Source organism: Natrix helvetica (assembly GCF_964273705.1).
Source record: "Natrix helvetica genome assembly, chromosome: 2".
NCBI classification, from domain to species: domain Eukaryota; kingdom Metazoa; phylum Chordata; class Lepidosauria; order Squamata; family Natricidae; genus Natrix; species Natrix helvetica.
In genome coordinates this window covers 130,551,587-130,573,602 of record NC_138552.1, presented here as the reverse complement: position 1 = coordinate 130,573,602, position 22,016 = coordinate 130,551,587, and the positions used below count along the sequence as shown (strand labels likewise).

The following is a 22,016-nucleotide window of genomic DNA, read 5'->3' as shown; positions in this document are numbered from 1 at the left end:
ACTGACCCAGTAATATCCCAAAGGCGCTAAGCCATGTGGTGCTCTGCCCGGCTGGAAAGAGAGGTTGCGTGAGCACTTGTTCTGTCTCCAGCTCGTATCCCTCCCAACCTCACCATGCCCAGCTCTCCCTGCAGGGCTGGGCCAGAGCCCTGCGGTTGATGTGGCTCTGCCGCTGCTGCCAAGGCCCTGCCACTATGGTTGTGGCCTGGCTGCAGGAAGACTCTCTGTCCCACCAGAGTCTTCCAACAGTCAGCCTACAACCATAGAGTCCCAGAGTGGCCACTGCCAGAAGACTCAGCAGCAGATCTCTGGAGTTTGGAAGCCGGTTATACTCGGAGCATGGCGGCAGTGGTGCGGCGGCGGTGGTGCGGCGGTGCCCTGGCCCAGCCCTGCAGGGAAAGCTGGGCATGGTGAGGCTGGAGGCACGCGAGCTGGGGGCAGAACAAGTGCTCGCGCAACCTCTATTTCCAGCTGGGCAGAGCGCCACGTGGCTTAGCGCCTTTGGGATATTACTGGGTCGGTGAGTGGCACTCTGCCCAGCCGGAAAGGGGCGTTGCCGGGCAGCTGCTCATGAGAACAGCTGCCCAGCAATCCCCCGCTCCAGCTGGGCACAGCACCACCCCCAACCTAGCGGTATCCCAACGGCGTCAAGCAATGTGAGCGCCGTTGCCCCCCCTCACCGTGGCTCCTGCAGCTTTGCACCTTCGGGATATTGCTAGGTTGGTGAGTGGCGCTCTGCCTGGCTGGAGGAGGGTTGTCCAGGGGGCTTACTATTGGGGGGGGCATATATTTTTGCCCATAGGAAAAATATAGCATGGTCTTATTATCAGGACATGTCATAATTTCGGGGAAACACGGTAGTGAATACTACATTAGACATTATGTACTATTTTCTTTTTTCTGTCCTAATGCTTCCAAGATTTAATTTAATTGGCTGATCACTGGTTCTAGTAATTTGGGAAGAAAAAATAGCTTTTCCTTGTCCATTTTATATATTTCATTAATAATTTTGTACACCTTAATAATGCTACCTCTCATTTACCTTCTTTGTACATTAAAAATCTCCAAATGTTGCAATGTTTCCTTTGGAAGCGCTCCAGCCACTTGATCATCTTAACTGCCCTCTTCTGAACCTTGTTTAGTTCCATTATTTCTTTTTGAGGTGCAGCAACCAGAACTGCATACAATAATCTGGATGAGATTGCACATTTGATTTATATAAGGATATTATGGTTATGGTATCTCTATTTTCAATATCATTTTTATTGTCCCTCACATTATGGCCTCCCCCCCCCCCCAGTGGATGTACATTTCACAACACTTTCATTGAACTGTTCACTGTTACAGACATACCAAAAATCTCTTTCCTCAGCAATCACTGCTCTGATCTTATTAGTTTATAATGAGGATTTCTGGCACCAATGTACATCAATGTACATTTGTTCATGTTGAATGACCTGCACCATTTTAATACCCACTCCCTTATAGTTCTAAGAACATCTAGGTCCTATGCCTGAGGGAAAAACCAAGTCTTTACTACTTTCCTGAAGGCCAAGGTCACGACCATCCAAATCTCTGATGGGAAGCTGTTACACAAGACAGATGTCATAATAGAAAAGGCTTGCTTCAAAGGCCCCGCTAGACAACACTGCGTCACTGACAGGAATCAGAGGATGTCCACCCTGGAGATCTAATAAGATAGGCAGAAACCTTCAAGCATACACAAATTTTAAGTGCTATAACATGTTCAACATGGGGCTACTTTTAAAGACCATCTGGAAGCTTCAGTTGATCCAGAAAGCACCAGCATAGCTAGTTATAGGCATATCACAATACAGCTATTTAACATTTCTACTTTGCAAGTTATCCTAGCTTATTAGCCTCAGTGCAATTCCAGATGCTGTTTGCCACCCACAAAGTCTTTTAAGGAGCACTGCTGGGTTATTTGAAAGACTCCAACCTCCCAACTGTATCCATCCCATGACATCTGAGAGTGGGCACACTTCAGGCCCTTTCCATGAATCAAACCATCTAATTGAGCCAGACAGTGCCTTCTCTATCTCTGTTCCTGCCCTTTGGAACAGAGCATACCCTTGGAAGCCTTCCACAAGGCTTTTAAAATGTGGATGTTCCCTCCAAGCATCAGATTAAGATGTTGGATGAGCTCATCCATGAAATATCTATGGAGAGTCTCAGTCATCTAGGCCATGGTTGTCCCAAAGGTGCTTTTTTCAAGAGGCAACTGGACTGTTTTTTTCTTTGAAGAAGTTTTGCTTCTCCAAAGAAAAAATAAAGTCCAGTTCCGTCTTGAAAAAGCGACTTTGGGACAACCATTACGGTAAACGTTTTAGGATTCAAATATATTGGGGTTGGTTTTTTTTTTTGTTTTTTTTTTGCCTTAGCTTGCACCACATTATATTGGCTTTTTTGTGGCTCTTTTATTTTGCTGGTTTAAAAAAAAACTGTTAGCCAATCCAGTCACCTTTTACAAGTTGGGCAGAAATAGACATCAATTTAATTGGCTGACCTCTAAATAAATAAGTAAAAAAATGCTTTGTAGAATGGAGACCCTGGAGATCACCCAAGGACAAGTATCATCCTCAAATAAAGTGGTCGAGCTGCCACTGCAATGCTTTGCTTTCCGTGCAGTTTCTTTTCCCCAGGCTCCTAAAGGTTTGCCTAAAAATCTTTTTGTTCTTCAAGTATGTTTTATGGTACTAAAATGGAGAGAAGGCATAGTTTATTCTCGCATCCCCCGAAGAGTGCGCCTACATGCAGGAGTCGGGATTTAAGAGAAGGGCGAAGTCGGTTGAAGTGCCTGTTATTACGTACTACGGCAGCAGATACCTCAGCCCCCTCCCCTCTCCTTTCTCTCTCTCTTCCCGTCAATTGAGGAGCCACAGCTTCCTTTTGTCTCCTAATATTTTGTGTTGCTTCAGAAATGGGCCTCAGCGAAAGCAGTATTTCTCCACATGAGCTTTCTCCCAGGCAGTCTAACTGACACCGGCCTCGCCTGCACCAACGCTTCCATTTTCTGCGCTGTCTAACCAACCCCTCCCCACCCCACCCCCGCGCGCCTTCCTTCTATCCCTCAGTCTTCTTCTCGCCCGTGTGACATCACACGCACGTTCCCTTTCGGCCCTTCGGCGTATGTAAATGTAGTCCCTTGCTTGGAGGAAAGTGGGGGGGGGGGGAGTTGCCCGGATGTTGGGAAGCACCTCCCCTTTGTTGTTGCTTGCTCGTTCGCGTCTTCGCTCCTTCGTCTCGTCTCCGCCTCCTTCTCTTTTTCTCCCCCTCCCCTTTTCCCCCTCCCCCTTCTCCAGGTTGCGGGTCAGCGCGAGCCACTGCAGCAGTTAAAACCGTCGGGAACCGCCACGAGCCGCTCCGGCCTTGCACCAAATAACAGCCGAGCGCGAGGTAGAGGCGCGAGGGGAGGCAGGCAGGAAGGAAAAGAGAGTGAGGCAAGCGAGGAAGGAAACAGTCGTGCGCTGCGGTGGCAGCAGCAGCAGCAGCGAGAGAAGACGACGACGACGAGGCGGCTTGGCACTCGGCTGTGGATTTAGCTGCGGGCAAGCCCTTAACACCCTCCCGCCACTATGGTAAGGGGCCGCCGGGTCTCTCCGCGTCCATCTTCCGCGGCCGAATATTCGAGGGCAGTTAAAAGGGATGAGGGCGAAGGCGGGTTTCTCTTTTATTAAAAGAAAAGGGAGATCCTCCCCCCGCCTCGTCTTTTCCGCCTGCGGATACGGCAGGCGCTGTTCTCCTCCTTTCGCGTCAGGCCTTCATAAAGCGCCAAGACCCTCTGCGTCAGGGGTTTCCTAGCTTCTTCTCTTCCTCCTCCTCCTCTCCCCGGCCTAGCAGCCCCCCTTTCCCATAGTTCCCCATCGGCAGTAATGACGTCCTTTTCACATGGTCCCCCACTCCCTTGGGAGGCGATCCGATCGCCCTTTCCCCGCAGCACCCCCCTTCCCCCCTGTCTTCCCCCCTCCCCTCAGGACCGCATGCATTTTTCTCTCCTCAACTGAGGCTTCCCCCGCCTTTCCGGTAGTTCCTTTCACCCATTGGTGACCTCTTCCCTGCAGTGCCCCACCCCAGCCAAGCAAATAGGCTTAATGCTCCTTTTTCGCCTGTAAAATGTCTGCTTTTCCCACCTGCATTCCTGAAAGCACACTTCTTTCTATTCTGATCTCTTCCTCCTCCTCCTCCTCATCTCCGTAGGGAAAAAAAAATTCTGCGAATTCGCTTCGTCCCACGCAGCTTCTCTTGCGCATTCACGTTGCTTCCTACTGCACCCTCCTGTAATTTTTTCCCCTACTTTGTACTCCTGCTACCTACTAAGAACTCTTTCTTCTACTTCCCCATGAGTTATTTCTTATTCAGTGTTACCCAATTCTGTATGCCTCTTAACAGCCTCTGTGGAGAAACGTCTCTCATGGATGCATGCTAAGAATTGTTGGCTGCATTTAATCCATAAAATTACTTTTGAATAGCGAGGAAGGGACATTTCTTAGGGGAGTGCCTTTTTAATTACCTTGACTGTAGTAAAAAGGGTGTTTAATAACTTATTCAAGAGGGATGATTTATGGTATCAAAAAGGAGCCTTCTAAAACCCACCTTATAAGGTTTTATATTTATTATGGCATAAGCTTTCTTCTTGAGATGGACCAATGTCTACTTCATCAGATAAGAGAGATAGAAACTGCAGCCTAGGCACATCTTTGTGTGCAGTGAGCCATACTGAACATAGTTACACCATTTTTGTATATATATCATACACATCTCTACATGTGTATGTGTGTGTGTGTGTATGAATGTATGTATACACATAAAATGGGGGGGCTTTGGTAATTATAGATATTGGTCTAGATAATACTTTTCAAAGTAAATCAAGTGTTAAATAGACTCAGATATGTGTGCATATGTAGCATCTTGTTCAATAGCTATTTTAACTGTTTATATCCATTCCAGATATTATTGTACAGCTATACCAAGTGACTTATTATGCCTGAACTTCCACATAGTATATGCTGTTTTGCTATTATATCTGATTGATCTTATAGTAATAATTGTCCTGGAATGTCTGTCTGTCTTTCTCTCTCTCTCTCTCCCCTTCCCTCCCGCCCTCCCATTCTCAATGTGTCCAGATTTCTTGTGGTATCTCTCATTAGTATGTTTGTTTCTTCATTTGTTTTATTTTACTTTCTCAGGATACCAGCAATCAAGTCACCCTAATTGTTCTTAAAACTTATATTCCTCTAGAGGAAATAGATTTTCAATTATCTTTTTAGTATAATTTCCACAACTGATTATTTTTCAGTCCTAAATATGTCCTTGTTGTAGTTCAATCTTCAAACTTATTATTCAAGTTTGAATGCAGCAGTAAACAGAAAGTGTTATGGAAAACATACTAACATAATAGCATTCTGTGTATTGACTTGGATTATGTTAAATCTGAAATACAAAATTTGGAACAACTAAATTTGATTATAATATAGTGGATAAAAATAATAAAGTAGAATAGAATATCTTAGCTGTAAGTCATGCCAATTAAATTGTAGTGCTTGCTGCTATAAATGCATAGATTGATACTGTTCATGTAGTATTTTTTTTAACACTAGGTATTTCCTGTTTGCTGCTATTACCAAGAATCAGTTCCCATTTTTGTTTATATACTGTATATATGACATTTCTTATTCTTTCCTAGCTGTTTCACGTATTATCTTCTAAAAAGATTCCCAAATCTTTTTTCTGCTTTCTTAAAATGGAAATTTCATTTATAAACCAACATTTTGAGGAATAATAATGAAAATAAAAGTTGCAGTGGTAGATGGTTTTCTTGTATATTAGAAATATATGTTAGAGTAGGCAAAGTAAAAAGAAAACTTGCAGGCCTTTAACTGGGCTATGGTAAATGGTTGATACATTTAATGTTCAAGTAAAATCAAAGTATGTCATTTTAGATATATTTGTCTATAAATGTCTCTTGAGAAAGCTCTTTATTGAAAAGTACCTGAATCCTAAGATTGATCCTACATGCAGTGGAATTTCAGTTGCTTTGATTTTATTATGACAGTGTCAGAACCCAGGGATGAGATTTTTGATTGCCATGAATTTTTCTAGCAAAAAGTTTATATATTTATTAGGCTCTTCAGAGGCATAAGCACATCCAGGTATTGTATGTATTTTACAGAAAGATACTTTGTTTCAATAGGCTCCTAAAGCCATTTGCTATGTTATAGAAAGTGATGATTGCTACTATTATTTAGAACTTAAAAGTGTTAGGTATTTGGTAGTATATACCCTTTTTCAGTATTCATTAGTGAATGGAGGCCTGAAATAGAGCTCAAAGATGAATTCCATATGGATTTATGCATATATCATGGTCAGCCAGAGTAATTAACAGAGAGGTATTAAATCATATAAAACCTGACACATCACTAAAAACTAAAATAATAAGACTACGTTTGATTTACTTTGGCCATTGCATGCATGAAAATTCATTGGAGAAGAAAATGATGCTAGAAATGGTTAGTGGAACAAGAAGAAGGGGCAAGAAAGAACATGCTGATTTGTTAACATCAAATCTGATACAAAGTTGAACATCTAACAATTGAAAGAAGCTATGCTTGACAGGGTAGCAAGGCACTTGCCTATAAAGTAGCTAACAGCTGGACAGGACTAAATGGTTAAAACAACATACGGATTTATGACTTTGGCCCAGTACTGTGAGTTGCTTCAGTGATTGCAAAAATATCAAATTGTATTTTTCTCTATTTTGCGTGTGTGGGTGTTTTATAGTTGCATGGTTAGTGACTTTCTAGCAATCTTAAAATTGTGTGTGTGTGTGTTTTAAGAGAATATGTTCATTAGCTGCACAATTTTGATTTTCCAAAATTTGTTTCTCTTGCCAGGACACCATATGTTCCTATCACACAGGCTACAATATTTTGTATGTATCCAGATATTCTTCTCATGGAAAACACACATAAATATTAAGATTACTTTGTATGTAGCGTGGGTAGAATGTTGCTTTCTAGATACTTTCTCTGATGTAACTAATAGTAAGAAACTGATCTTCATTCTCCGTTGCCCTTGCTTTCTAGTTTAGAAAATCTGTACTTAAAATATTTAAGATGCTATGCCCTTCACAGTAAGGAAATACATTCATTTATAATTTAAAATGTGCAAACATTTATTGAAGATTCTACTACTCTTTCCTTTCCCCCCCCTGTACATAGCAATTCTGCAACTGTTATTTAAAAGGAATTGGGTCCTCTAACAGTTTGACTGATTCTGTAGAAAGGTTTTGAAAATTCATTCAGTTACAAGTGTTGATTTTATAAAATTACCTTAACTTTATTAAAATATTTTTAATATAATGGAATAATAATAACTGGAGAAGATCACAAAATATCAAGATCTGAAAATTTAAGTTAAAAAATTATGGCATAAAATGGCCACTCTAAGTGGTTATTGGCACACTAGGTGCCACACCAGAAAGTCTTAGATGACACTTAAAAATTTGGATATTGACCAAAGTTTCCATTTGTCAATCACAAAAGACCACAAATTTGGATCCACACATATGATCTGCCAATACATTACAACATCCTAGATTCTTGGGAAGAACTTGGTGTGGATAAAGCTAACTGACAGCTGTGATTTCACATTGTATGTATAATGGAATAAGGAATTATTTGTGTATTTCTATTGGAGCTTTCCACCTGAAGTAATGAGTGATACACAGTAAAAGTATTGCTATTTGTAGTTCTCTAAAAACTAATCTAAGTTACATAATGTTCGACTTTATTAATAGAGAATATTATTTATATATAGAATTGCATAGCTAATCCTTGATTTTTGTCTAACAAGAATGTCTTATCTCTTGTCACTTAACAATCATTCAAAGTTGTAACAGACCGCCTCAGAACTACTTATGATTTGTTTTGGGGTTATAACAGCCACAAACCCCCCCCCACCCCATGGTCATGTGATTACATTTTGGGCCTTTGGCAACTGGCTTACCTTTATGGCCATTAGCAGCATCCTGCTGTCACATGGCTGCAATTCGCAACATTTTTGCCAGTTTCTGACATTTACTTCTGTTTTCTGGTGAAAATACCAATTGGAAAAAATTGATTCTCTTACCATGGCATATTATATATACTATATAAAAGTATATATACTATATAAAAGCTGGAATTCACTGCTTTTTAGGCTCAACTACCATTAGTATTTTATATTTCAAAGCACTTTTTCTATGTTCGAACATTTCCCTTTTCTGAACAAATGTAAGAATGTTATTTATATAGAGAGAAAGAGTTATTGAGAAAGTGATCATGCTGCAGCCTCAGATGATTTTGGAGAAAACTGATTATTTGCACCCTTTTCAGTTGGGATTTAGGCCTGGATATGTGAAAAAAATAGTATTGGTCGTGCTTTTTGGTGACCTTTGGTGGGAGCAGGATGGGTTAGTGTCCCTGTTCTACCGTGTTTCCCCGAAAATATGACCTGTCCCGAAACTAAAGCCTTGCCACATTTTTCGCGTGGACAAAAATATAAGCCCACACCTGAAAATAAACCCCCTGGACAACCCCCCCTCCGGCCAGGCAGAGCACCGCTCACTGACCTAGCATTATCCCGAAAGCGCCAAGTCGCAGGAGCTGGGGGGGGGGCACTCACGTTACTTGCTGCCTTCGAGATACCGCTAGGTTGGGGAGTGGCGTTCTGCCTGGCTGGAGGGGAGAGTTGCTGGGTGGCTGCTCCCTTGTGAACTGGTTCCTGAAGAGCTGGGCACAGCCTCAGGGGTGAAGCAGCCATGAGGTAACCATGCTCACGAGCAGCCGCCCGGCAAATCCCCTCTCCAGCTGGGCAGAGCGCCATTCACTGACCTAGGGGGTATCCCTAAGGTGCCAAGCCACGTGGTGCTCTGCCCGCTCCCCTGCTCCCACGGTTTGGCACATTTGGGATACCCCCAAGTCAGTGCATGGAGCTCTGCGCAGTCGGCCCACCATAGAGAGCACTCCTAGAGTGGCCGATGCTGGAAGACTCGGCCCCGAATTTTAGAGTTTGGAAGTTATGCACGGAGCGGGGCAGCGGTGGGCAGTGGCGGCCATCGGAGGTGGCCTGGGAGAGCTGCGCAAGGGCTTGGTGAGGCTGCGGGCGGAACAGGCGCTTGCGCAGCTCCCCTCTCCAGCCGGGCAGACCTCCATGCACTGACCTAGGGGGTATACCGAATGTGCCAAGCCGCGGGAGCTGGGGAGCGGCAGAGCGCCACGTGGCTTGGCACCTTAGGCATACCCCCTAGGTCAGTGAATGGCACTCTGCCCGGCTGGAGAGGGGATTTGCCGGGCAGCTGCTCGTGAGCATGGTTACCTCATGGCTGCTTAGCCCCTGAGGCTGTGCTTGGCTCTTCGGGAGCCAGTTCACAAGGGAGCAGCCGCCCGGCAGCCCCCCCCAAAATAAGCCCTCCCTGATAATAAGCCCACGGCCATATTTCATGGGGCAAAAGAAAATAAGCCCCTGTCGTATTTTCGGGGAAACACGGTACTTGATCCCTCAACGGCCTTTAATACCATAAATCATGGTATCCTTCTAGAATGACTCAGGGAGTTGGGAGTGGGGCACATTTTGTTGTCCTGGTTTTCTTTCTTCGTCTGAAGCCATTTTCAGTCTATGTTAATTGGCAGTGAGAGGTTGGACCCTTGGCTCCTGCTATACAGTGTTCTGCAGATGTCAGTGCTTTCTCTGCTTCTGTTTAACCTCTACATGAAACCGCTGAGTAAGATCACCCATCACCATGGGTAAGACATCATCAGTAGGCTGATGATGGTTTTACATCTCTTCTTGTGGTGAGTTGATCCATGCCATGACTGCATTTTTATGGTGCCTGGAGAGTGTTGAGGCCTAGATGGGGATCAACAGGCTAAAACTGAACCTTGACAAGATGGAGTGGTGTTGGGTTCAGATGTTCTTGGAGAATTAGCACAGCTGGTAGTGGTTGTAATTACCACTAGACAGAACTGATGTGTAATATGGAGAATTGTCTGGACTTGTGTCTCCTCAATATAATCATGAGAACCTTTGCACAACTGCGAGGTGTATGCCTATTACATACATTTCTGGACCAATGTGCCCTCTTCATAGTCGCCATACCTGAGTCACCAACAATTTGGAGTACTACTATGTACTCTACATGGAGCTTCCCTTGAAAAGTATCCGGAAGCTCTAAATGGTTAAAATGCAGCAGCCAGAATAGTTCTGAGCAAGTTGAGATTTATTGATTTGTTATGTCTTTTGCGGGAGGGGTTTTGGTTACTGATCTGCTTCTGGGTTCAAGTCGAGGTGATAGTTATCATTTTAAAATCCCTAAATGGCTTGGGGCCAGGTTTTTTGAAGAACTGCCTCTTCCCAGTTATGTCTACCCAATCAAACAGAGCAGGTAGGCAAGGGTCTCATCTATTAGGACCAAGGCAATGTTTTGGGTCTCATCTATTAGGACCAAGGAAGAGGGCCTTCTCTGTAGTGGTTCTTTCACTTTGAAATATCATCTCCCTGGAATTAGCTACCACCTTGTTACTTTTCCAGAACGCCTAGAACCATGATAGCAAACCGATGGCATGTGTGCCACAGGTGGCATGCGGAGCCATTTCTGAGGGAACATGGGGCATTGTTCTGTAGGCTCCAGCGTGCGCCAGCTGATTTTCTGCCTTGATTTTCAGCTATTTTTCATGCTCTGGAGGCTTCCCTGAAAAAAAAAGCCGTGGACGGGGCAGCGGGGGGACGTGCCACACACACATGAGCAGGGGCACAGCGTCAGGGGGGCATTAAATTATGGGGGTGGACACGTGAGTGTGCGTGATAGAGCACATGCACGTGCTTTTGGCACCTGAGGCAAAAAAAGGTTCATCATCCCTGTCCTAGAAGATGTGGTTTTGTCAGCAGGCCTGGAAACTCCTAGTTCAGTGTTGGTGAACCTTTTCAGCACTGAGTGCCGAAATGGGAGCGTGCATGTGCACCGGGCGGGTGCTTTTCTAGTTTCCGGCACGCACATTCACACCGGCCACCTCATCTTCCGGTTTCTGGCAAGCATGCACACGTGAAGACCAGCTGGCCAGTGTGCATGTGCATGTTGGAAACTGGAAGATCATCTTCCCCACGTGCGCATGCACAGCGGGCAGTTGCTCTTCCAGTTTCCGGTGCTCCCATGCATGTTAAGACCAGCTGGCCGTCGTGCCGGAACCCAGAAGAGTAACAGGTGATGGCGCATGTGCCTGGAGATATGGTTCTATGTGCCACTTTGGGCACACATGCCATAGGTTCATCATCACGGCCCTAGTTGATTTAAAGCTGATCAAATGGCTGGTGTGTGTGTATGGTCACCATCACTGGGCAGATATGGAGATTAAGGGGTTTTTACACTGATATTTTAATATTGTGAGATGCCTGGAGTGTCCATGTGTGGGTTGGGGGTCATATAGATTTGTTTAATACATAAATACGGTAATTTTTCATTTGGTCTTATCACATCCTTTGAATTGCCTCACTACAGAAGCCATAGACTGCCAGTTTTTCTTTAATGGGTATCTTCTAGGTTTGAAGTTACCTTTGTTAAAGAGGGATGTCAGCCCAGTTGGGCTAAAGAAAAGTTTAGGCGGTAATTAAAAATAATGATCCAAATCCTGACTTCTATCCTTGTAATTCTTAGTTCTAGTCTTAAAGCTATGTTAGAAACCCATCTAGAGACTTGCACAATCAATCTTAAAAGAACTTAAACTATACCCCCACTTGCAGTTAGATTACTGTAAGGCTCCACTAGTATCCCATATAATAATCAACTATGAGTTTTAGATATTTTGTTCAAGTCAGAATCTGGGAGGGGTTATAACTTATCAGTATTTCTTTTTTCACAACATTGAGCAAAAGATCTAAGGATTCGTTGCATTCCTGTCATAGATAAAATAAGCATGTCAGTACACAGGTGAAACTAAAAGGATTTATCAAATAGTTTTGTGGGTGAAAATTGTCATTATTGAAATAATTATTTTAAATGTTGAAACTAGATACCAATTCATTGAAGTATGGATTCTTTTAGTAGTGGAGACAGCTAGGCTAACTTTAAAAAGAACAATCCCTTTATGTAGAGTTAAATGGATTAAAATATACAAATGAGATTGTTAGCGCAGAATTATAAAACAATGCTTCTCACTTCTCCATATAGGTAATTAGAAAGAGAATGGTTTTACTTTATTTCACTTGTCCAAATCAGCATTATATTTTCTGATATATAAGATATTTTTAGGTTATGAACAGTCATGGCTCTGATTTCCCTATAGCATTTTTTGCTGCTGATGCTTTATAAATACTAAACTCTGCTTTGAAACATAAATATTAATTTGCTTTGCTAGAAAATGTCATTACATTTTAACACATCAACTCAAAGGAGTAACTTTTGCCAATTACAATTTACAAAAGTACCAATTAACAATAGCAACAGCCATCAAAAGTAGATCATAAACAAAAACCTAGTATTTCCCCAAATGCTTTTTTCCAGAGCTAGGTTTTCACCTTTTCTGGGTAGGAAGGCAATGATTCTTGTGGGAACAAGTTGTTCCACATTTAAATATCAGTAAAAATTGTTTTATTGAATTGTGGATAGTCTTTATACAGAACCCACAGCTAAGCCAACTGAGCATTTTCTGTACTGAAAATTATTTTTTGTGAATCTAAGGGTCTCTTTTTCCCTATAATGGGAAGCTATGCCATCTTTGTATATAATACAGGTAGATTTTATCAGAAAGGGGAAAAAAGGTATTCTGTTACTTTAATGTGTAAAGAATGTTAATACAGGTATTCCTTGATTTAAAAATGTAAATGAGCTCACAATTTTGGTTTTAAGTCACAATGGTCATAAAGCAGGTCATCATGTGAACAGATCCAATTTTACAGCCTTTTTTACAGCAAAGTCTGCAGCTGTTAAGCAAACTCATTTTTTTGCTTTAGGGCACTTTTTGCCAGAAACTTGAAGTAAATACTGATTTCCAGTGGATATGTCATAAATCATGATTATGTGACTGCTGGATGCTGCAAGTGGCTGTAATTGTGGTTCAAAGAGTTGCCAAGCAGTTACATGAATGTAGGATAGGTGGGGGACACAGTCCATTTTAACTTGAAATGTCCACTAAGTGACCAGTCATTAGTCAAGGATTACCCGTAATAAGAAAACATTTATTTAAGATTTCAATTATATTGGCCCACTCCTGCTTAACTTCTGTATTCATCTCCATAATACAGACTTTCACTCTGCCAAATGTACCGGAAGATACATTTGGATTTTATGCAAATGAGGCAATAATACTTTCAAGAGTGCTTATTGGTCTTAAAAGAGAATTGAGGACTCAAGAACATTATTGCAAACAGGATCAGCTGGAAGGCAGTTATCAGAAAACCAAAGTAATTGTTTTTGACGAAAGACTCAAGGACCATTCCTGGGGCATAGATTAAGCTGGTTTCCTATTTCAAGACTTAATGATGGTTCTTCATTCTGCAAGCAATAGAAAAAACTATGGGTACCATATTGCTGATAAGCATTGACTTCATCTGCTATCCTTAAATAAAAAGTATTTAAGAAATGGTAGTCATTATATACCTGTCTCTCAAATTACTGGTAGTCCTTGACTTATAACACTTCTTTTAGTGACTGTTCAAAGTTACAACTGCACTGAAAAAAGTGACTTATGACCATTCACGCTTGCAGCATCCCCATGATCATGTGATCAAAATTCAGATGCTTGCCAACTGACCCATATTTATGATGGTTGCATTGTCCCAGATTCGTGTGATTACCTTTTGTGATCCTTTGACAAGCAAAGTCAATGGTGAAGCCAGATTCACTTAACAATCATGTTACTAACTTAACAACTGCAGTGATTCACTTAACAACTATGGCAAGAAAGGTCATAAAATTGAGCAAAATTCACTTAACAATTGCCTCAATTAGTAATAGAAATTTTGGGCTCAATTGTAGTTGTATGTTGAGGATTACCCGTATTCAAACCAAACGATTAGTACAATTTCTCGGAGGTTGTATCAGTAGACTTTTCTTCTAGCCAAATTTCTAACAGCAGCTCTCAAAGTCTCTTCATGCCTCTAATGCCAACTAGCAACAGAAGTTAACCTTTGTGGAAGTTGAGCCTAGGTCATGCTTAATTATAGGCACACATTATAGTATTTTCTTTCTCTTTGGTATTGCTCCACTAACTGACTGATGGCTACCATTGTATATGGAAACAGGCAATGGCAACTAAAATCTCATACTCTTCTTTTTAAAGGTAGTGATGTGAACAAAGTGCTTATCAAACAGCATGTGACAGATGTAGAACACCAGACTGACTTAGCCTAACCCCATTCTTTTTTTGCCAGTGCATCGGGTATTGAGCATATTTCATACACCCCATACTTCCATAGCTGGAAGTCCCTACACTTCCATAGCTGGAAGTCCCTACACACAGAAGGGCTTCACTCTGGCACAGTTTTCCCTTTAGCCATTCTTCAGAATAATTACAGGAAGACTTGTGTATTTTGTCCAATAGGGCAATATTCTTATGACTTTAAACACATAGAAAAAAATGGAACATGTGCCTCTCCAGTGCTCTGATTATAGAGACATTTGCATTGACCTCATTCCAGCATTACTACATATTAAGGGTAAATGGAACAATTTTGCCCTTCTCTATTGTTTTCAAGTGTTAACCCTGACACAGCATACTGTATTGCTAGATTCTGTGCAACAGCATTCAGAATTTGATCCAGCACTATAAATTAGACTCCGTGTACAGATTGCCATATTAGTTATAGATATACACTCACATTTTATATACATAATCTCCTATACCCTTCTAATATTTGCATTCTTTTTTAAGATTGTGTTACATCTAATTTATATATATATATGTATGCTGGTTTTGTTGTATTCGGGTCTTTTCCCGTGTAAGGTTGAGATTGTCTTTGCAACGTTTCGGCAGGATCTCACCTGCCATCTTCAAGCTGTGGGCTTAAAATGTGATCGGAGCTGCCGTCTTTCTGTAAGTCTTGGTGGGAGGGGATGGGGTGCTGGCTTTGTTTCAGTAAGTGGAATGATTGGTTGTGTAGTTGTATCATGATTGGTAGATTGGTGCTGATTGGTGCAGGCTGTGTGTGCATTGTTGTTTTGTATTTTAACGGCTTGGGTGGTGGGTGGTGTTCATTTGTTGGCTAGGGCTGGTTTCCATACCAGGGGTTGTAACACAAATATATGTATGTATGTATGTATGTATGTATGTATGTATGTATGTATGTATGTATGTATGTATATATATATATATATATATATATATATATATATATATATATATATATATATATATATATATATATATAGTGTGTGTGTGTGTGTGTGTGTGCGCCCACACATCCACATGTGTTTTACTTTTCACCTAATTTCTTTTAGATTTCCACATTTAACTTTTATATCAAAATGCTTTATATTTTTAGCTTTTTATATATTTTATTGTATATAATATATTTATATTCACTTATTATATATAATCTTCCTAATATCCTAATTTGACATATTTTTATTTTGATAAAACATATTTGTGATATGTGGTGAAATAAAAGTTTAATTTACTTTTACATTCCCAGCACTTTTACATAAAAACTAAATAACATGGGGAGCGAATTGTATCCTATGGAACCCTACATAGGAGCAACTGAGATTCATCTAGGACTTTCTGCAGCTCATGTTCCAATATTATCCCAAGGGGAAAAATGTTGGAGCCTGGATGCAAGTTGTCTGATATAGCTGGATTTAGAGAAGGCTTCTTCAAGAAAAGGTATAGTTATTCAAGGTGGTGGCATTATCCCTTCCATCAAAGAAGCACTTGAGAGAGTGAGCGCTTATGATAGCCCTCCTATGTTTTGGTTTTAGAATATGGTCCCTTGGCAGCACACTACCAAAACTTGGTAAGTATTACTGAGTTTGAAGTTCCAGTTAGTGTTTGGGGGAGAGAAGGAACCTGTTTATGAAGTGGAAGTGGAGAGCATAAATTATCACTGCTGATGGTTGCATTTTGTGGATATTTTGGTGTTGGGAGTGTAGGGAAATCAGAGGCCTAAAATATAGGGTTTTTTTTTTCATGTAGGGTGACTTTGATAGTGCTGAAAAGTTGGAAATCAGAGGCTGAAGATAGGGAAAATTATGATAGAAAGATAACTGGCTTGGAGTAATAGTCACTTGTGGTTTTAATAACAAGGGGAAACATAGTTGGGGTCTCTAAAGTTTCTTCTAGGAGACCATGAAGGTACATTGATGGACAGGGAAAGATATGATATGATAAATTGGGTTGGCAGTTTCAGCCTTAATATGTGTACCTTGGGCATGGGAGGTTGGATTCCTAGGTGCCTTGGTCTCAGGTTACTGTTGTGGTGTAGCAGTCTTTATGTAATAAAAACATTCTCACCCATTATCTTATTTTTCAGTGAGAAAATGGACTTGGCATGCATTAATGAAACATGGTAGGACAAGACAGCAAAGTTGCTCTGTTGAGAGATTATGGGGATGCTAGGAAACTATTGGATGGAATGCTAAATATAAGTAATCAAAATAAGAAAGAAGTTAGTAGCTTATTTAATGGTAGCTTAACCTTCGCTGAACCAAGCCTGGGGGGAAATCAAAATGTTGAAAGAAACTATCTTAATATAGTAAATGTAATGTAATAAATGAGAGCTGGAAGAACGTTTCTGTACTTTATCCTTAATCCTTGCATTCTAACACTGCATTGAAGTCTCTACTGTGGTTTGTATAATTTTCGCTTCCTTAATTGTATCTTGCTATAGGGTCTTGATAGGCTGATATTTTTGCTCCAGGGTTTGGATACTTCAGTTCCAACTCCTGAAAGTGTTTGTGACTAATGATTCTGTAAGAAATTGATAGTAACTTAGGTAGTAACTTTGATTTGGACAGTTGGGTACGATTGCCTCTGAGCTGTAGAAACAGTTAGGGATTCTGTAGGTGTGCTGCCCAGCACAGTCCTTTCCTCAGTCACTGGACTCTGCAGGACTGGTGTTGAATTCTTCCTAGCATTTGATACAGGAAGATTTTGATCTCCATGTCTTTGGATGAAATCTGTGAAAGAAATTTATGCCTTTCATACCAATCATGGGGTTTCCCAGAAAATAAAAGGCCAAATCCATTCTGGTATTCAATTTGAGCAGTTGGGTTATGAACTGAAAGTGGAAGTTACTATGATTGATCCTATATCATGGTTAGATCATTACCTAGGTAATAGGTAACTCATCAGCACCTGTGATCTCAAGATGGGGAGATATTACATATTCTTTATGGATATAATTCATTTCAAATGATATTTGAAGATTTTTCCAATAATCTGGTATGCAATTCTTCCCCCCACCTCTTTAAACTATGGAATTCAGGAATACAAGAATCCTTGGGTAGAATTGCTCACCAATGACTTTTCAGTTTCAGTGGGCTCTTCAGTGTACTGTAATGATAAGACTAGTAAATTACCAATATATGCCATTAATGCCACAATAACCATATGTCATCTGGTAGCATTATTTAAAGTGGCTTGCTTCTTGTTGGCAAGAATAATTTTATAGGTCACTGTGATAGACATTTCACTGATAAAATTGCTCATCTTCTCTTATGATTGGAATCTGCGAGGGCAGATTCAGTTGAGAGGACTAGGGCAGTTCTTTGTCAAGATGTGGAGGGAAAGAAACAGTATGATATTCGGTGTCATTGACCATTGTATCCTAAACTCCATGCTATGGTGGTAGATAGGTGGCACTATTTTATAATGGCTCTGGTTTTTCCTGAATTTTGAGTAAGTAGCCTTAGGACTGGTTTCTATCATGGTTTTAAATATCTATATGAAATTATTGGGAGAGGATCTCCATCAATTTAGTATAAGATATTATTCTTGAGGATGATACTAAATTATATATATTTACCTTGGGCCAAGTTAGAGATTGCTAAAAGTCCTCAAGCAAATTGAATCCTATGCAAAATGAAAATACTATTCTTTCAGAGACCAAATGGCACAAAGTATGCTCCTTCATTAACTCAAAACAGATTGCACCCCCCTGCCCAAGGAGCAGATATGTGAACTTATAGCTACTGCTTGGCCACTGGCTTTGGCTGATAAACCACTTGCCACCCCTTTTTTGGATAGAATTATCTTGTGTCATTAATGTATGTTGTCATCAGTTTGAAAACTGTATTTTATTTGTGACTGTCTTTCAAGGCTCCATAAAAATAGGTTAGAGATTGTGATGGTTTGCTGGTTGACAAATAAGAGCCAATTCAACCATATGGCATCAGTTCTACAGACTGCACTGACTTCCAGGAGTTTTCTGTGTAAAATTCAAAATGGTAATTTTAATTTATAAAACTCTGTGTGGATTATCTCTATCTTAAAGACTTAGACTGCTATTTTAAAGACTGCTTGCTTTGATCCGAATGCCTGTTCTGTGTGTTTAGATGGAGGGCTATTTCCTACCTGGGAAGCATATGAGGAAGAAACCTAGAAGGAGATCTTTTTTTTTTTTTTATAATAAAATTTTATTGGTTTTTCAAGATTTATAGGGAAAAGGGTAAATGGACAGGTATACAAATTTTGGCAGTTGCAAAATGTGTGAGGCCCCCCTCCCTCCATACCCATAGTATACATTTATATATAATGCATTAGTATATAATTGATTACAATCAGCATATTAGTTCTATTATTAAATTCAATCAAATTAAACATTACAGTATAAAATCCAAATATAATTCCATTTTCACTTTCGGTCAATTTATAATAATATGATTTTCTTGTTTATTTTTGTGATCTGAGTCTTCTTGCTATTGCCCCATCTCCCTCCACTGGCAGAGCTCTGGCCCCTCCCGTGTCCTGCGTGTCCGTTGTAGTGTCTGGTGGTTTCTCTAGGAGTGTTTTATTTTTTTCCATAAAGGCCTGCGCCTCTGTGGGTGAATTAATTCTAATTCTTGTCTCCTCCCAGAATATCAGCATACCTTCAGGCATCAACCATCTAAACCACACCCCTTTCTGGTATAATTTATTCGCTAATTGCGAATAATTTTTTCTTTTTTCTCTAATCTTCTTAGGGATCTGCTTCAGAATGGTTATCTCCATATCATGATATGTCAATGCTTGCCCCCTTTGTACACCCAGAATTTCATCTCTTGTGCTTTTTCTAAGGAATTTAATGTGAACCTCCCTGGGTACATTGTGTGTTCTAGCATAAGCTGAGTTCACTCTATAAACCAGGTCTATATCCCACCCCATCTGTTGTTTTTCTTTGTGTGTGTAGTCAGCCAGAATATTTGTCATGATGTCCCTTATATTTTCCCCATCTTCTTCTATAACATTTTGAAATCTAAGATAATAGGACATTCTCTCAAATTCTAATTTCATCTGTTGGATGTCAAGATCTTTGTTCCCTTTCTGCACAGCTTCCACCCCCCCCCCCTCACCTCCTCCACCCCCCCTTCCACAAGATCCAGTCTCTGTGAGTTCTTATAAATTTGGGCTTGATTTTCTTTAATTTCATCTTTCATTTCCCTTAGCTGTTTCTTGATTTCCTCCTGGCCCTGTAAAATTTGTTGAAGCATTTGTTGAAAGTCCATCTCTATAGTCTTAGGTTGCATCAGTTCTGTTATCTTTGACTGTGTGGCTGGACTGGATGTTACAGATGTTGGAGCAGACGTGGCAAAGCCAGGTTTCCCAGGAGGTGGTCTTTTGGATGCCATCCTTTATAACATTAGAAGTTCAGTCCATATATAAGATAAACAGTTAGAAAAGAAGGGTAGCCAGGTGAGGTCCGGGAGCAGAAGAACCAGGCAGAAGAGAATCTCTCTAATAAGTCTGGCAATAGATGAAAGGTTTCCCCTAGAAAATTCAAAAAATACCAATCCACAAGAGATTCCCCTAGAAGGAGATCTTGATGGTCTCCCTGTCCTCTCCTCACAGGCACAGATCATCCCCACTTTACTAAGCTTTCGCGGAGTTTTATTGTATTGGGGTAACAGATAAGAATTCGTTTTACATTATGATAGTGAACTGGATTATTTTAAAAACAAAGGATGGAAGGAAGCCCACTAGCTTCAAGTAGTTCATTAAGAATAGTGTTGCATGGAGGAAAGTGGAATTTAAATTACAAGAGCTTGTGTTGCTTTTTAAGTAATTATAATTTGGTTTTAATATGAATCTTAACTCTATGGATTTTATGGAATGACTTTAGGATTTCTATGTTAATTATAGATTTTATGTCACTGAATCACTTAAAGTTAATTTGAAATTATCCATAGATAAGCATTGTAACAGGTTAATTTTTTTGTTAAGTAAAGCTAACTGGGCAAGGAAGGAACTGAGTGAGGAACAATAAAAATAACTAGATTTTTTCCCCCTGAAACAGTATGTAGTGCTAAAATAATTCTCAGAAGAGAAATTTGATACTTAGATGGGAAATCCAGTTTAAGAATAATTATACACTACTGTTCTTTACACTCACATGCAAATGCAGACATTTCAGAAATAGTAGCAATTATTTACAGGTTGTAACTAGTGTATGCTCCTGCAGGAGGACCTTTTTGTTTTAATGTGTGGAATGTAAAAAATGTAAATGTCCTCATGTCCTCATTACAAGTCGTTGATCCAATAACACTGGAAAATTCTGAGAAATGGGTTTAAGCAACATTTTGTTTCTCCATAGTGAGGGGGAGGAGAGTCCAGACTGGATTAACCCTTCGGGGAGAGGGGGCGGTCTAGAAATCTAATAAATAAATAAATAAATAAATAAATAAATAAATAAATAAATAAATAAATAAACAGTAAATAAATAAATAAATAAATAATAAATAAATGAATAATAAATAAATAAATAAATATAAATAAATAAATATAAATAAATAATAAATAAGTAAGTAAGTAAGTAAGTAATAAGTAAGTAAGTAATAAGTAAGTAAATAAATAAATAAAACCCTGTCCTCTCATTGATTGGACTGAGTCAGATAAGCTCTTTGGAAACGCCCACTGGTCACTAGGTGCTACCCAGTTATCGACTCAGTCCACTCACTGGACGGTTGACCATTCTGATTCTCCAGAAAAAAATTCAAAGCAAGGAAAAGGTTTGGATCCGCAAATTTTGCCTCCCAGTGCCGCGTTATAGCCTCTGATCCCAGCAAGGACTGCCACAAGCCCCCCTGGGGTGGCACGCTGCCCTGGCCACTGAGTGAGGCCGGAGCCACTCAGTGAGGACTGTTGCCGGGCAAGCAGGAAAAGGGGGCACAAGCCTCCTGGAGGCAAGCCCTGGAGATTCGCCAGATGCAGGAGTGCTCTGCCGCTCCCCTCAGGGGTTGAGCAGCGAACCGCAGCTTTCCCAAGCGCCGCGGAGCGCCCGTGCTCCTTCCACGTGGCCAGAAGAGCACAGAGGAGCCGAAGAGGAGATCCCTGGCCACAGCGGCACCGGACAGAGGCAGGAGGCTCGGAATCAAGCGGCAAGGGCGCACGGCAGCTCCGGAAAGCCCCAGCGGCTAGGTGAGCATTTAAAAAGTTGTGCCCTTTCTTTTAAGCCGCACGGCACCATTTTGAAGCCGGGAGGACCCACGTGGTCCAAGATGGCGGCACCCAGCAGCTCCGAGGAAGAAGGAAGCCAGGCAGCTGCTAATCCGGCCAGCAGCCCCACCAGAGGGGCAGAAGAGCATCCAACCAGGTCAGTGGCCTTCCCAGAGACTGCCCATAGGAGTGGGGGAGGAAAGGCTAAATCAAAACAGAAGCACCTCTCCCCCAGGGCAGATCCAAGGGAAGGTGGGGGGATAGAAACCTCCCAAGCCTCCTTCCAAGTACGAGAAGCGAAGGCATCAGACCTTGGAAAGGCTCTGCAAGAAGGCAAGCAGTCACAAGAGCACCCCAGGCATGAGTACAGAGGGGCAGGCTCCAGGGACTCCCTCCCCC

The 22,016-nt window shown here is 41.1% G+C and overlaps 1 protein-coding gene across 1 annotated transcript in view; it reads left to right on the top strand.

Moving 5' to 3' along the window:
• Nucleotides 1-3,220: 3,220 nt before the first annotated feature.
• PPP3R1 (protein phosphatase 3 regulatory subunit B, alpha) overlaps nucleotides 3,221-22,016 on the top strand; it is a 56,945-nt gene continuing 38,149 nt past the window's right edge. Inside the window, exon 1 of the mRNA XM_081944103.1 lies at nucleotides 3,221-3,599. Coding sequence (XP_081800229.1) covers nucleotides 3,597-3,599 — 3 coding nt within the window. The 5' untranslated portion in view covers nucleotides 3,221-3,596. The remainder of the gene's footprint in view (nucleotides 3,600-22,016) is intronic.